Source organism: Ursus arctos, unplaced genomic scaffold (assembly GCF_023065955.2).
Source record: "Ursus arctos isolate Adak ecotype North America unplaced genomic scaffold, UrsArc2.0 scaffold_4, whole genome shotgun sequence".
Lineage (NCBI taxonomy): Eukaryota > Metazoa > Chordata > Mammalia > Carnivora > Ursidae > Ursus > Ursus arctos.
The window spans coordinates 41,988,908-42,003,071 of record NW_026623056.1 but is presented as its reverse complement, the minus strand read 5'-3'; the positions used below and the strand labels follow the sequence as shown (position 1 = coordinate 42,003,071).

The 14,164-nt window shown below is 41.2% G+C and overlaps 1 protein-coding gene across 1 annotated transcript; it reads right to left on the bottom strand.

Moving 5' to 3' along the window:
• Nucleotides 1-4,793: 4,793 nt before the first annotated feature.
• On the bottom strand, nt 4,794-13,905 carry DPPA2 (developmental pluripotency associated 2). The gene is made up of 7 exons (XM_044382598.3): nt 13,873-13,905; nt 11,644-11,791; nt 9,267-9,427; nt 9,121-9,174; nt 7,932-8,193; nt 6,822-7,017; nt 4,794-4,902 (listed from the first exon to the last, which is right to left on the bottom strand). The coding sequence occupies exons 1-7, from the start codon at nt 13,903-13,905 to the stop codon at nt 4,794-4,796; spliced, it is 963 nt and encodes a 320-aa protein (XP_044238533.2).
• Between the last annotated feature and the right edge of the window lie 259 nt (nt 13,906-14,164).

Sequence of the window (14,164 nt, the reverse complement as noted above, 5' to 3'; positions counted from 1 at the left end):
GCATGTAACTAAAAGTTAAATTTAAAAACAATTTTTAAGGGACACCTGGGTGGCTCAGTCGGTTAAGCATCTGTCTTCCGCTCAGGTCATGATCCTGGAGTCCTGGGATTGAGTCCTGCATTGGGCTCCCTGCTCAGAGGGAAGCCTGCTTATCTCTGCCTGCCACTCCCCTTGCTTGTGCTCTCTCACAAATAAATAAATAGAATCTTTAAAAAAATAATTTAAAAAAATAAAAGCAATTTTTAAAATTAAAAAATAATTTAAATGGTACTCAAAGAGAAGAGAGAGGGAGTTTTCTTTACAAAAGAATGCCAGCTAAAAAAAAAAAAAATGAATAAAGGCCGAAAAGATTTTACAACCATCAAGGTAATCATTGATTCAGCTATGAATGACCATTGCTATAGAGTAGGCAGTTAGCTAGATATGAGCAGGGAAGGAGACCTTCCCACCATTAAAAGATAAAAATCAAGAAACTGCCAATCATCCCCTAGTACACTAACAGCTAGAAAAAGCACCTGGGAGCACGCATGTGCCCTTCCCTTAACTACTGCCCGATGGTAACCTACAGCAGCATCATACTACATTGCGTCGTGCTTTCCACACCCCCTGAAGGTGACGCCTACATAGAGCCAAAAACCCCCTCCTCACCGGTAGGAGGAGTCCCTTAGACGACTGGAAGCGACCTCAGTCAGAGACTGCGGTAGTTATGGCCCATAACCTATGCAGACGTAAAAAGAAAAGGCACCCCAACGCCGGTGCGGTTGCCACCTCTGGACCAGCCTGCTCTGCCATCTTGAGAGTGTACTTTCCCTTTAACTGCTACTAAATTCTTAATTACTTGGGGGGGGGGGGTGGCTCCAAATTCTTTCTTGGCTTAACTCAAGAACCCAGGTCAGCACAGGGGCAGGGAAGTGCCAGTGATGACGACTGGATGCTAGTGAAGAGTTGCCAAGGGACAAATAGTCACATTGTGTCAAGGTATCACCCTACAGAATAGTTACAAATTCCAAAGTGAAACTGCCGGTAGACCTTAGAGAAATCTAGCGGTCATCACTTTAATAAGGCGATAACATTTTTAATATAATGACGAGATAATCTGAATTACGTACCTTCTCACGCAATGCAGTATGAAGTCCTCAATCTTATGCATGAAGGATTCCCACCAAAAGTGTTTTATCTGAAACTAATCAAACCTCTGGCTTTAATTTTGAGTTTATAGGAAATACAGAGAATCGGTCAAAGAACACCTTGAGGAAACAACCCAGAATGTGGTATATTGTACAAGAAAACTGACCTTTTCTCTTCAAAAAGTTAATTATCATTAAAAAGAGAAAGATCTTGATTAGAAGGAAATAGAATCAAATAGAACGCCTGAAACTCTATTGAATCCTGGAGTTTTAAAAGTACAAAAAGTATTCTGGGGACAATTAAGCATATTTGAATATGAACTAGATATTATATTATGCAATGACTGTTTCTCAGGTTTTGATAATGATACTGTGATTATGTAAAAGAATGTCCTTATTTTTAGAAGGTGTATGCTGAAGTACTGAGGGGCAAAGAATGTGTCTGCTTGCTTTACCTGGCAGGGTATCAGTTGAAAACAAATGGAAAATGTTTCATCAAATCTGGCAAATATTAACAAATAGCGAATTGTTTCTGTCCTTTCAACTTTTCTTTGGAGCAAAATTTTTCAAATACATAAAATGTAATAAAAAATGCATCATTGTAAGTTAGCAATATAAAAAGTACAAGCATGTTCCTACACTTGAAATAGGTCAGTGTATTTTACCATACTAATGAACTAAAAAGGGAAAGTAATTTCAGCAATGTTTTGTGGTCTTCAGTGTTTAAGTCCTGCACCTCAAGTTTATCCCTTCGTTTATACTATTTTTGATGCTATTGTAAATGGAATCGTTTTCTTAATTTACTTTTCAGATCATCACTGTTAGTATAGGAGTACAGCTGATACTGGGGCACCTGGGTGGCTCAGTTGGATAGGCGTCTGACTCTTGATTTCAGCTCAGGTCATGATCTCAGAGCCCTGGGATCCAACCCCACCTCTAGCTCTGTGCTCTGCATGGAGTCTGCTTGGAATTCTCCCTTCCTTTCCCTCTGCTCCTGCTATGTATATACAATAAATAAAGTATTTTAAAAAACACAACTGATATTTTATGCTTTTTATATTCTGAAAATTTGCTGTTGTTAATTAGCTTTAACAGTTTTTTGAGGGATGATTTTTCCATATGTAATGTCATCTGTGTGTAGTTTTACTGCCTTTCCAATGTAGATGACTTTATTCTAAGTCATTTATTTAGATGACTCTCTCTCTTATCTAATTTCTCTGGCTAGAAATTCCAGTACCATACTGAACTGAAGTGGTGAAAACAGGCATTCTCTTCTTGTTCCTAACTTTAGGTGAAAAACGTTCAGCCTTTTACCACGGAGTTTATTACTTGTGGGCTTTTCCTATATGGGCCCTATTAAGTTGAGGAAGTTTCCTTCTATTCCTTGCTTACTTAATGTTTTCAACAGAAAGGGGTTTAGGCTTTTGATAAATGCCCTTTTCATCAAGGTATTTTTCTTCTTCATTCTATTGATAGGCATATTACATTGCTTTTCATAAGTTGAACCACCCTTATATTGCAGGGATAAATCCCACTTGGTAGTCGTATACAATCCTTTTAATAAGCTATTGAATTCAGCTTGTATTTTGTTGAGGATATACTGATTATGTAGTGCTTTGGATTTTGGTTATTCTAATAGGTGCGTGCCATTGCTAAGAACGTGAATTGTTGCAGCCGCTATGGAAAACAGTAGGAAGGTTCCACAAAAAAACTAATCTGGCAATTCCACTTCTGGGTATTTACCCAAAGAAAACGGTAACAGTAATTCAAAAAGATATATGTACCCTTATGTTCATTGTATAATAGCCAAGATATGGAAGCAGCCCAAGTGTCCACTGGTAAGTGAAAGGGTAAAGATGTGGTGTGTATTTATACAACGGAATATTACTCAGCCATAAAAAAATATCTTGCCATTTGCAAGATGTATGGACCTAGATGATATTATGCTAAGTAAAATAAGTCAGAGAAGGACAAATACTATATAATTTCACTTATATATAGAATCTAAAAAACAAAAAATAAACAGAGAACAAACTGGTGGTTGCCAGAGGGGAGGGGGGTGGGAGGATGAGCAAAATAAAAGGATTTGGGGGGATTAAGAAATATAGACTTTCAGTTATTAAAAAAGTAATGGGAATAACAAGTACAGCATAGGGAATGTAATCAGTAACATTAAATAACTTTATATGGTGACAAACGGTGACTACACTTATCCTAGTGAGCATTTTGTAATGTATGTAAATGTCAAACCACTATGTGGTACACCTGAAACTAATTATTTTGTCAACTATACTTCAATTTTTAAAAAGATTGCAATAGTAGCAATATAGCCTTAATAGCTTATTGATCATTAAAAACTTATAACACATAAAGAAGGGCAATAAAAACAAATACAGACCTTAAGCCATTTATACCAACATCAATGATCTAAATACACAAATTAATCAGGAGAATAAGACAAGCCACTGACTAGGAAAAATATCTTCAAGACTTACCCAATAAAAGACAATCACTCAAAATATAAAAGAACCCACAACAAGAAAGTGAACCAGATGAAAAAATGGGCAAAAAACCTGAACAACTAGCTCACCAAAGATATACAGATGACACATAAGCCTATGAAATGAAACTGCACATTTCAGGTCATTGGGGAATTGCAAATTAAAATAATGAGATATTTCTACACACCCATTAGTACGGCCATGATCCAAAGCACTGACACCAGCAAACACTGGTAAGCATGTGGAGCAAGGAGAACCCTCGCTCACTGCTGGTGGGAATGCAAAATGGTACCAGCCACTTGCGGAGACAGTTTGGCAGTTTCTTGTAAAACTAAACATACTTTTACCCCATGATCCCGCAACCACGCTCCTTGGTATTCACCCAACTAAGCTGAAAACGTATGCCCGCACAACCTGCACACAAATGTTTATAGCAGCTTTCCTCATGACTGCTCCAAGTCGGAAGCAGCCTGGATGACTTAATACGTGAATGAATAAACAGGTACATGCAGGCAATGGACTATTTAGCGCTAAGAAGTGGGAGTTTAAGCCATGAAAAGGTGGAATCTGAAATGCGTATTGTGAAATTAGTCAGTCTGAAAAGGCTACTGTATGATTCCAAATGTATGACATTCTAGAAAGGCAAAGCTGCGGAGTGTTCAGGAGTCAGAGGGAAGAAAGTGTTGAACAGATGCGACATGAACATTTTACAGCAGGGAAGCTATTTTGAAGACACTATAATGGTGGACGTAGGTGGTCATTATATACTTGTCAAGGCCCACTGACTATACGACACACAAAGTGAACCCTGCTGTGAACCATGGGCTTTGGGTGGTGACGTAGGAGCAACTGCACCACTCCGGAGCAGGCTGCTGGTAGTTGGGGAAGGGGCTGGAGCAGTATTTCAGAACTCTGTTACTTTCTACTTGATTTTTCTGAGAACCTGAAACTTTAAAAAATCTATTAATTAAAGCAGAACTAAATTATATTCTATAGAACCAAATCCTTGAAGCAGGAGTAGCAGTCGCTTCTTGGCAAATTCAAGTACAGGATCCAGACATTCGCATCTGTACTCAAGGTATCAAGCAACACTGAGGCTGGCTAGACAGAGCACAGCAATCCATCACTGGGATGCAATCAATGGTAGCTGTGGGCTCTGCACCATTTATTCTTTATTACGATACGGTCCATCCAAAGGGAATGATGTTGGTCTGTTCAAACGAGGTCGCTTTTCCTTCCCCAGTGCAATTAATCTTTTCATCATCTTCTTATTTCTATAAAGAAATTTAGAAAAGAATTTTTGAAAAATTCTTAAGAGTAAGATAGATCATTCCATACCAACTGCAATAAATAAGGAATCCACTTCTGGAGTTCCTTAGTAGTTTGCCCCATGACCAAGGAATGGTGGGAAAAAGGTTTTACGTGGTAAAGGAACAGGATTGTCCATTTAATATCATGGCTCATATTCTATATACTACAACTGGGTCCACTTCCTTATTTTTAACATTTGTTTATTTATTCGTAAGTAATCTCTACACCCGACATGGGGCTCAAACTCATGACCCCCAAGATCAAGAGTCACACACTCTACCAACTGAGCCAGCTAGGTGCCCCAGTTCCACTTCCGTTATATTTACACTTTCCATTTTCTTCCTGCAGCTTCTTCCCACATCCCCTTCTCTCTTCATATTCGATCATGGTTTTCTCATTTATAAATAAAAAGAAACAAAAGAAAAGGAAGGAAGGATGGAAGCAAAAAGCTCCCGTAATATTACTGCCTCAACTATTACCTCATTCTCCACTCAGGTAGAACAGATTATTAATATGTTCTGTTCCTAGTTCTTCACATGTTCTACTCCAACTTAAAACTACCCCATTCTGTTTCTGCTGCTCCTCTCAACATACTCAAAGGGCCACCAATGGTGTCCTAAACTGACATTCCCAACAGCACTGCATTCACCAGTCTCACATGGCCATCTCACTGCCAACCATCTCCTTCCAAAACTCTCTGCCCACGGCTTCCTTTTTCCACTATCTTTCAGCCTCTACCTGTACCTTTTTGGTCTCCATTGCTCACCTGCCACTGATATGTTGATTCTCTTTTGGATTCTTTCCTGTACATACTCCTATGTGCAATTTATATGGTAAAACTTCTCCCAGAACTCTAGACCACTGGCCAGCATGTCCCATGTATCACATTCCGGGCCACTGAACTGGACTTCTACCTTTCCATGTAATAAGACGACAACTGTTCCCTGTACTCCTACATCTCTTAAATTTTTCCATTCCTCTTTAAATTCTTTGCCAAGTCCATAGATTATATCTCTCCAGAATTATTATAGTAATCTCTTACCTTCAAATTTAGTTTCTGTTGCAAGATTTCAAACCACTTCCTTATAAAAGTCTTAGTTTTCCTCCACATTCATCTCATATCACCTCCACCCAATTCCATTGTCAAAAGTTGAATTTTGTACTCAAACATTAGGAGTGCTATGGTCTGTATAAAATCTAAAGCAGGGCTCATGTGTATGCCCAATGTGTATTGCCCTGGATGGTGAGTATGTAGTTACCAGATTCTCAAAGGAGTCCAAGTCCCAGAAGTGACTAAGTAATTCAGGGCCAAAGGATAATATGAGACTTTTATATAAATATAAAACTTGGGGAAGAAAAAAAAAAAACTTGCAGTGGTCTGCTCCTCTCTTTCCCACTTATTTGTCAGTATAAGCTTCAAACATATTCACCTATTTACTTTCCAAATGGTAAGCTCTTCCTCATTACATGTCATCCCTTGGGAAGTTTCTCTAAGCTACTCCAATATAGGTACTACCCATTATTTTCATAGCATCTCTTACTTTTTCATTCCAGAGTGCTACATGGATTTTTGTCTAACTAAATTGCGTATCCCCAGGAAAGTATTTGCCATGTGAACTCTTAAGTCTTTTTTTTTTCTTAAAACATTTCTCTAAAATGGAGGCAGTTAAGGTCCTAACTTGGATACTTTGTTAAGGTTTCTAAGAAGCCACATTTATCTGAGTTCTAATTCACTACTAAGTTTTTTGCTTCCTCTTTGTGCCTGATCTATATGGCAAATTAAGAAGACAGCATATTGCCCTCTATCTTCTCCTACTAGATTATTCAGAATCCTATGCAGACATCTCCTTTGCTGTGCGCCATACTGAGAAGTAAGGGTTACCTCTTAGCACATTCAGGGCATAACATATTATCTTCTAGGCCTGGGGATGGGAAAGTGCAGGCGGGTAACAGGAAGAGAGAGATCATCCTCTTCGGAGTGTCAGGCACCCAGGCCTGACCTGCATGAAACTGCAGGCGAACCCAACCTTGTGCGTCGGCCAAGAGAGGTCTGCCGTGCACCACACACCACCGGGCACCTGAGGAGGAAAGAGGAGCGAAGATAAACAGCAAAAATCGAGTAACAGCGCCCTAATCCAACCTCTCAGCAAGTCACTCTCGGTTTTGCTCTTATATTCTATACTGAACGAAAAGAAAAACATACACCAAAGACACTATAACTATAATCTGACTTCACAAATTATATAGCACAAGGGACACCAATTAACTTTTTGGAATAGTTGCTCTGCGCTGAAGATTTTGCTGAGTGGTTTACATGTATGACTACATTTATCCTTAAGAACATTAATATTTACCTTCTATTTACTTTTATTTGCAGGTGAGATAACTGTAGCTTATCATGTTAAATATAATTTTCCCAGAACCAAGACATGGATCTAGATATTCTGATTCACAGCCCATTTGCCCAACCATTACATTACACTGCCTCAACTACACAAAACAGGCAAAAGGATCGTTCTTTAAAAATCTAAGGAACAGGGCGCCTGGGTGGCTCAGCCTGTTAAGCCTCGGACTTCAGCTCAGGTCATGATCTCTGGGTCCTGGGATGGAGCCCTGCATCTGCTCAGTGGGGGAGGCTGCTTCTCTCTCTCCCTCTGCCTCTCCTCTTTCCTCCCCCTCCCAAACCCTGCCCCCGACTCTCAAGCACGTGGTCCACGCAAAATTGGACTACCTGTCAACGAAAAGATAATTCCTATGTAAATCTAATATCCGATCTACAACATTTTAGCTCTCTCCCTTTTACTGCCTTTCAGTATGGGACTAATAAAATTTAACCTTTCTCTGGAATAGTACTCAGTCTATTCTTTTTTTTTAAGTAGGCTCCACACCCAATGGGGGGCTTGAACTCACGATCCACACGAGATCAAGAGTTTGCATGCTCTACGGACTGAGCCAACCAGCCGCCCCAGTGCTCTTTTAAGGTTGATCTTACCAGAGGCTTGCAGCAGAAAGGTCTCAACAGAAGCAGGAATGGAACGTGAATTCACAGACTTGGACTGATTGGCTCTTGCAGCAATTCTTGACCATGCTGCCAACATGCCTTCCTGTGCTGAAGTTACCACCTCGACTGCATTACTCTCTTCCTCTCTCTCACTCTTCTTGCAACTTTTCCAAAGCTCTGCTTTCTTGGCCACCATTGTGCCTTTCCTCGAACATGACTGCAATTTAGCTTCTAGTGATGTTTCAGGAATGTTCTGCAAATGGAATTCATGGTGAGTTTTCAGTGAAGTGCTACTGCCCTAAAGACTTTTGTGTTTTGTGTCAATTTTATCATTTTTTATACGCCGACCCATGTGTGTTAAGTGTAGGAAATATTTAGGATTATTAGTTCCCTTAGAGAAACTAGGAGAAATTTTTGATTGTTAAAACTGGGGACAAGGGAGTGGGAAAAGCAGAAGGCACTGCCATTGACACTTAGTGCGTAGAGGCCAGGGATGTTTAGGCCTAAAATGCACCAGACACCCCCCCCCCAACCAAAACGAGTTATTTGGCCCAAAATGTCAATAGTCTTTTTTTTTTCCAATTGTAATGTAGTTCCATACAATATTATATTAGTTTAAGGTATAAAACATAGTGATTCAACATTTACATACGTTACCAAGTGATCACCATAAGTCTAGCTACCACCTGTCACCATACAAAGTTGTTATGACTACATTCCCTAGGCTGTACACTGCATCCCCATGTCTTATTTACTTTATAACTGGAAGTCAGTACCTTTTGATTCCTATCCCCTATTCTGTCCATCCCCCACACCTCTCCCCTCAGACAACCTCCAGATCATTCCCTGTTTCTGAGTCTGCTTCTGCTTTGGTTGGTTTTTTTAGATTCCACATATATGTGAAATCATATGATATTTGTTTTTCTGTCTGTCTTATTTGACTTAATACCCTCTAGGTCCATCCATATTGTCATAAATGGCAAAAGATTTCATTCTTTTTTATGGCTGAGTAATATTCCTTTGTATTATATACACACATCATCTTCTTTATCCCAAATGTCAATAGCCCTGGTTGAGAAATCTTGCTTTAAGAGACACAACATATATAGAGACAGTGGGATAAAAGGAACAAGTCACAATCAGAGCTCACCTTCACATTGTCACCACATTCCTTACTCACCTGGTTTTTTTCCGGGTAAGCATGTTTCTGGAGCCTCAGATAAACCTCTATTTTCTAAGGACATTAAGAGGGGAAATGAAAATTACAAATTGGCCAAGCTTTCCACACTTGCTCTGTGCAGCAGAGTTTCCCACCAGTGTACTCACCCGGCCATCAGTACTCAAATTCAATTGTTGGCACCAGGTCCTCAAAGTGTCCCAACGTACTTTATTAAATGGAGGCAAATTTCTTGGCAAGGGAAGGATTGGTGTATTACAGCTATGTTTTGGGCAAAACTTGAATTGTTCACTTATTTGTGGATGACAAACTGAGAAAAGAAGGAAATCAAAGTAGTAATAATTTAGTATTTTTAAGATTACAATTTAACAAAGTTCTTGCTAATTTCTTACAACCCAATTTACACACACACACAAACATACACACATCAAATATTTTTCCTGTATTACAAGTAATAGGTTCTGTAATTAAAGGACTTACCCAAGATCACATTTCCATTAAAATGGCAGACCTGGAAATCAAACCTACATTTTGAAATTCTAAAGCCTATGTTTTTTTACAGCCACCAACAGCCGCCCGGATAGAACACTATATTGGATTGCTACTCCAAAATGTCTAGAATTTGGACCAAAAATACTAGTTGTCCCAAGAGAAATCAAAGAAACCACCCACCACCAATGATCCTGCATTCCATCAGCCTGCCTCATGTTCCTCGGCAGCACCCCATCTCACCTCACTCTGCTTAGTGTAACCTGTCACTGTTTACTTTGCACTGAAGTCCTCGTTCTTGCACTGAAGTCTCTTTATTCATCAAGAAAATAAAATCATTCTCGGGGCGCCTGGGTGGCACAGCGGTCAAGCGTCTGCCTCTGGCTCAGGGCATGATCCCAGCATTATGGGATCGAGCCCCACATCAGGCTCCTCCGCTATGAGCCTGCTTCTTCCTCTCCCACTCCCCCTGCTTGTGTTCCCTCTCTTGCTGGCTGTCTCTCTCTCTCTGTCGAATAAATAAATAAAATCTTAAAAAAAAAAAAAAGAAAAGAAAATCATTCTCAAAATACTTATTTGATGCCCTTATGTGAAGCACTAAGAACAGACTCAAAGGGTCATGACATTAAGAACTGCTAGATATTTATCAGGAACTACTCACCAAGCAAAATACTAATCTGAGGAGATGTTGAGATCAAAGTACAAATTTTCAGCTATATGATGAGTAAGTTATGGGGATCTAATGTATGGCGTCGTGACTATTGTTAACGATGTTATGCTGTATGTTTCAAAGCTGCTAAGAGCAGGAGCACCTGGGTGGCTCAATCAGTTAAGTGTTCAACCCTTTTAATTTTGGTTCAGGTCATGATCTCAGGGTCTTGAGATTAGGCTCACATGAGACTCTGCACTGAGCATGAAGCCTACTTAAGATCCTCTCTCTCATGACACCTGGGTGGCTTAGTTGGTTAAGCGTCTGCGTTTGGCTCAGGTCATGATCCCAGGGTCCTGGGATCAAGTCCCACATCGGGCTCCTTGCTCAGCGGGGACCCTGCTTCGCCCTCTGCCTGCTGCACCTCCTGCTTGTGGGCTCACTAGCTCTCTGACAAATAAATAAATAACATCTTAAAAAAACAAAACAAAACAGGGGCGCCTGGGTGGCTCAGTCTGTTGAGCATCTGTCTTAGGCTCAGGTCATGATCCCGGGGTCCTGGGATTGAGTCCCAAGTCTGGCTCTCTGCTCAGTGGGGAGTCGGCTTCTTCCTCTCCCTCTTCTCCCACTGGTGGCTTGCTCCTTCACTTGCTCAGAGTCTCTAATGCTCACTCTCCTTCTCTCTCTCAAATACATACATAAAATCTTAAAAAAACAAAACAAAACAAAAAACCAACCAAATAACAAAAAGATTCTCTCTCCCTCTTCCTCTGCTTCTCCCCACCCCTCCCTACGGCCCACACGCACTTGCTCACTCACGCGAGTTCTCTCCCTCAAAAAAATACTAAATAAATATATAAATAAAGTAGCCGAGAGCAAATCTTTAAATGTTATCACCATGGGATGCGGTGGGAGTAGGGAACTGTGTGAGGTGATGGGTACGCTACTTAACCTCATTTTGGTAATCATTTTGCAATATAAGTGTGTATCAGTCATCACATTGTACACCTTGCAATTACATAAGGTTATATGCGGATTATATTTCAAAGCTAGAAAAAAATCACTTGTGTTTACAAGAGGTATGTAAAGTATGTATTAACCAAAACGAGGACAAGATTGAGCTTCATGGCTGGGAATGTGAGTTCCTTTCTAGCTGACTGTAAGAACCATGTTCTGTCCAAGGCACTCCACACGCCTATTTTTTGTGTCTTAAAAGCAAGGCATGGTGCTTAGCAATTGAGAAGTGGGAGTCTGAGAACTCTTACCACAGGTAATCAAGGTGAAATTTAAGATAGGTGTTGTACAGTCAAAAGATAAGAAAGAGAAATCTTTTCCCTGGGCCTCCCAGAGCTGGGGGAGCGCAAACTGAGCAATCCTTGTCGTCATACCTTTACTGCTTGACCCAGGCATCTTCAAGCTGACTTCTGAAGTTGAAGAAACACTTGGTTCCATTGGATGTTCTTCATTAGGTTCCTCATTAACTGGAACCAATGTGAGAATCACACTTTCTTCCTCTAACGCCTCCTCAGAGAAATTCTGGAAAGGTAAGTGTCAAAGGAGGATTCTCATTTGATGCCATACAACTAAACTGCTTACTTTCAAAGCACAATTAATAAGAAACTCAGAAACCAAGAGGTGGCTGGAGAGATACGGTGATTCCTCGAATTTAATGTTGATTAGCAGACCCTTTATTAGATACGAGAAATAGCGCTGCCTGGCTAGCTCAGTCCATGGGGTGTGAGACTCTTGATCTCAGGGTTGTGAGTTCAAGCACCACATTGGGTTTAGAGATCATTTTAGTGATTTAAAATTTTCTTTAAAAAAAAAGGTAAGAGGGGTGCCTGGGTGGCTCACTCGGTTAAGCATCTGCCTTCGGCTCAGGTCCTGGGACTCAGCCCCGTGTCAGGCTCCCTGCTCAGCAGAGAGCCTGCTTCTCCCTCTCCCTCTCCCTCTGCTGCTCCCCCTGCTTGTGCTCTCTCTCTCTCTCAAATAAATAAATCCTTTTAAAAAATAAATAAAAATTAAAAATGGTAAGAGAAACACTGAGGAAATGGACAAAAGCAGACTTTCAGGTAGATGTAAATGAAAGGATATGTCTTGAGTTTGGGAAAATCACCTCCTTCTAGGCCTTCCTCTCCCTCAGCTAAAACAAATACTAGCATTTTACCTGCTAAATCTGTATGGAATGTGTTCCTGCCTTCCTACTTTCCATCCTGATTCCCAATGATTCCCAATTCGGGCTATCATCAACTCTCACTGGTAGATGCAATAATTTCCTATCATTCCAAACTCTATTCTGACACCATTCTTTCTGCAGACTGCTCTCCTGCTTTAGAAAAAAAAAAAAAAAAAAAACTACTTCAATGGCTTATCATTGCTATTCAGGTTAAAGACAAAACCCCTTGTGTGACCTCAAATTTCTGGAGTCTGACCTCTGCCTGTCACTCAGCTCAAGACCCCCGAGCTTTCTGACCTCAGCCACGATGGCCTTATTTCAGCTCCATGACCTGAGGGAAATTAATGTATATTTCACTCCGTTGCAGTCGCAGCAGCACACACAGTGCCCAGCACCGAGCGGGCAGTCAAAGCTCTTTTAATGATCTAACGAAAGACAGACAATGGATAGGTAGGAAGGAACTAACATTTACTGGTTTTGTACAGCACACACACACACACACACACACACCGTGCTAGGTGCTTTCTCTATTTCTCTCATTTCATCTTCCTAGCACCTTCATAGTTACTTACCAGTTTTCCTATTTTCCAAATTAGGTAACCGAGTCTCAAAAATTAAATGAGCCATGTCATAGAGTATACTATGCTCAAGTTTCTTCCCAAATCCGAAGGTGAATAAATTCCATCCCAGCCCTACTGCAGTACTTTCTTCCAGAACAGCCAAGTGGAGCTGATGGGGCCATGCCCTTCCCACTTCCGTCCCTTCAATGGCTTCCCATTGCTCACACTCCCATCCTGCATATGCGTAACTTTTCCCTTTAAGATTGGATTTTTAAGTAATCTCTACGCCCAGCGTGGGGCTCAAACTTAGAACCCCCAGATTGAGGGTCACGCGCTCCACCGCCGGAGCGAGCCAGGCGCCCCGGTGTAACTCTCTTCCAAAGCACTCCCGCACACATTCCCAGTTACCCGGGGACTGTTACTCCGCTCTGGAGACAGGTGGGGGCTCAGGGCAGCGCTGTGACTCGCCCGTCATCATATAGTTAATGTCTAGGCGGAGGAGACACTCCCAGAGCAAAGAACCGAACTGGTCACTTCACTCTCTGACCTTTTATCCCCATTACCTCCTCTTTTTACTGCCGCGCTCCGCTTGCTTACGCTTTCCTCTCGCCCAGCTACATCTTTCTGCGGAATCCATCTCCTACTGCGGCCTGCGAACGGCAATCTTTACTTGGTCCTTTTCACTCTCACCCAAATTTTCTCAGAGCCACAATCCGTGCCAGAAAAGGAATAATCCGCTCGCAAAGACGAGAGACTCCAAGACCTAAGATTTCTCACACCCAGAAACTTAAGATTCGTGACACGAAGGAACAGAAGCAAGCACTGGAAAGACTTCGAAAAGTAAGTCTGGGGAAAATGCATTCCGTCGGAACTAAACTTACCTGCTCATTGTTCTCGTAAGCTGAGTACGCCATTTCCAGGAACTTTCAGAGGAAGGCAAACTACGCCATCGGCCCTTCGCTTCTTTTCACCGGCGGGCTTCCAGCCTGATTTCTCCTTTTATAAGCAAATGTCTCTGTCTACTTCCGGTTGCCGAAGAGCCGAAGAGCCGTTTTCCTTCCTCCTCTTCTTCCCCTCCCACACTACCTGGCGGTGTGATAATGTCATCAGCTTCACACCCCGTCTTGTCTATTACGTGACAGTGGAGTTATTGCGTAATTAATATCACTCCTA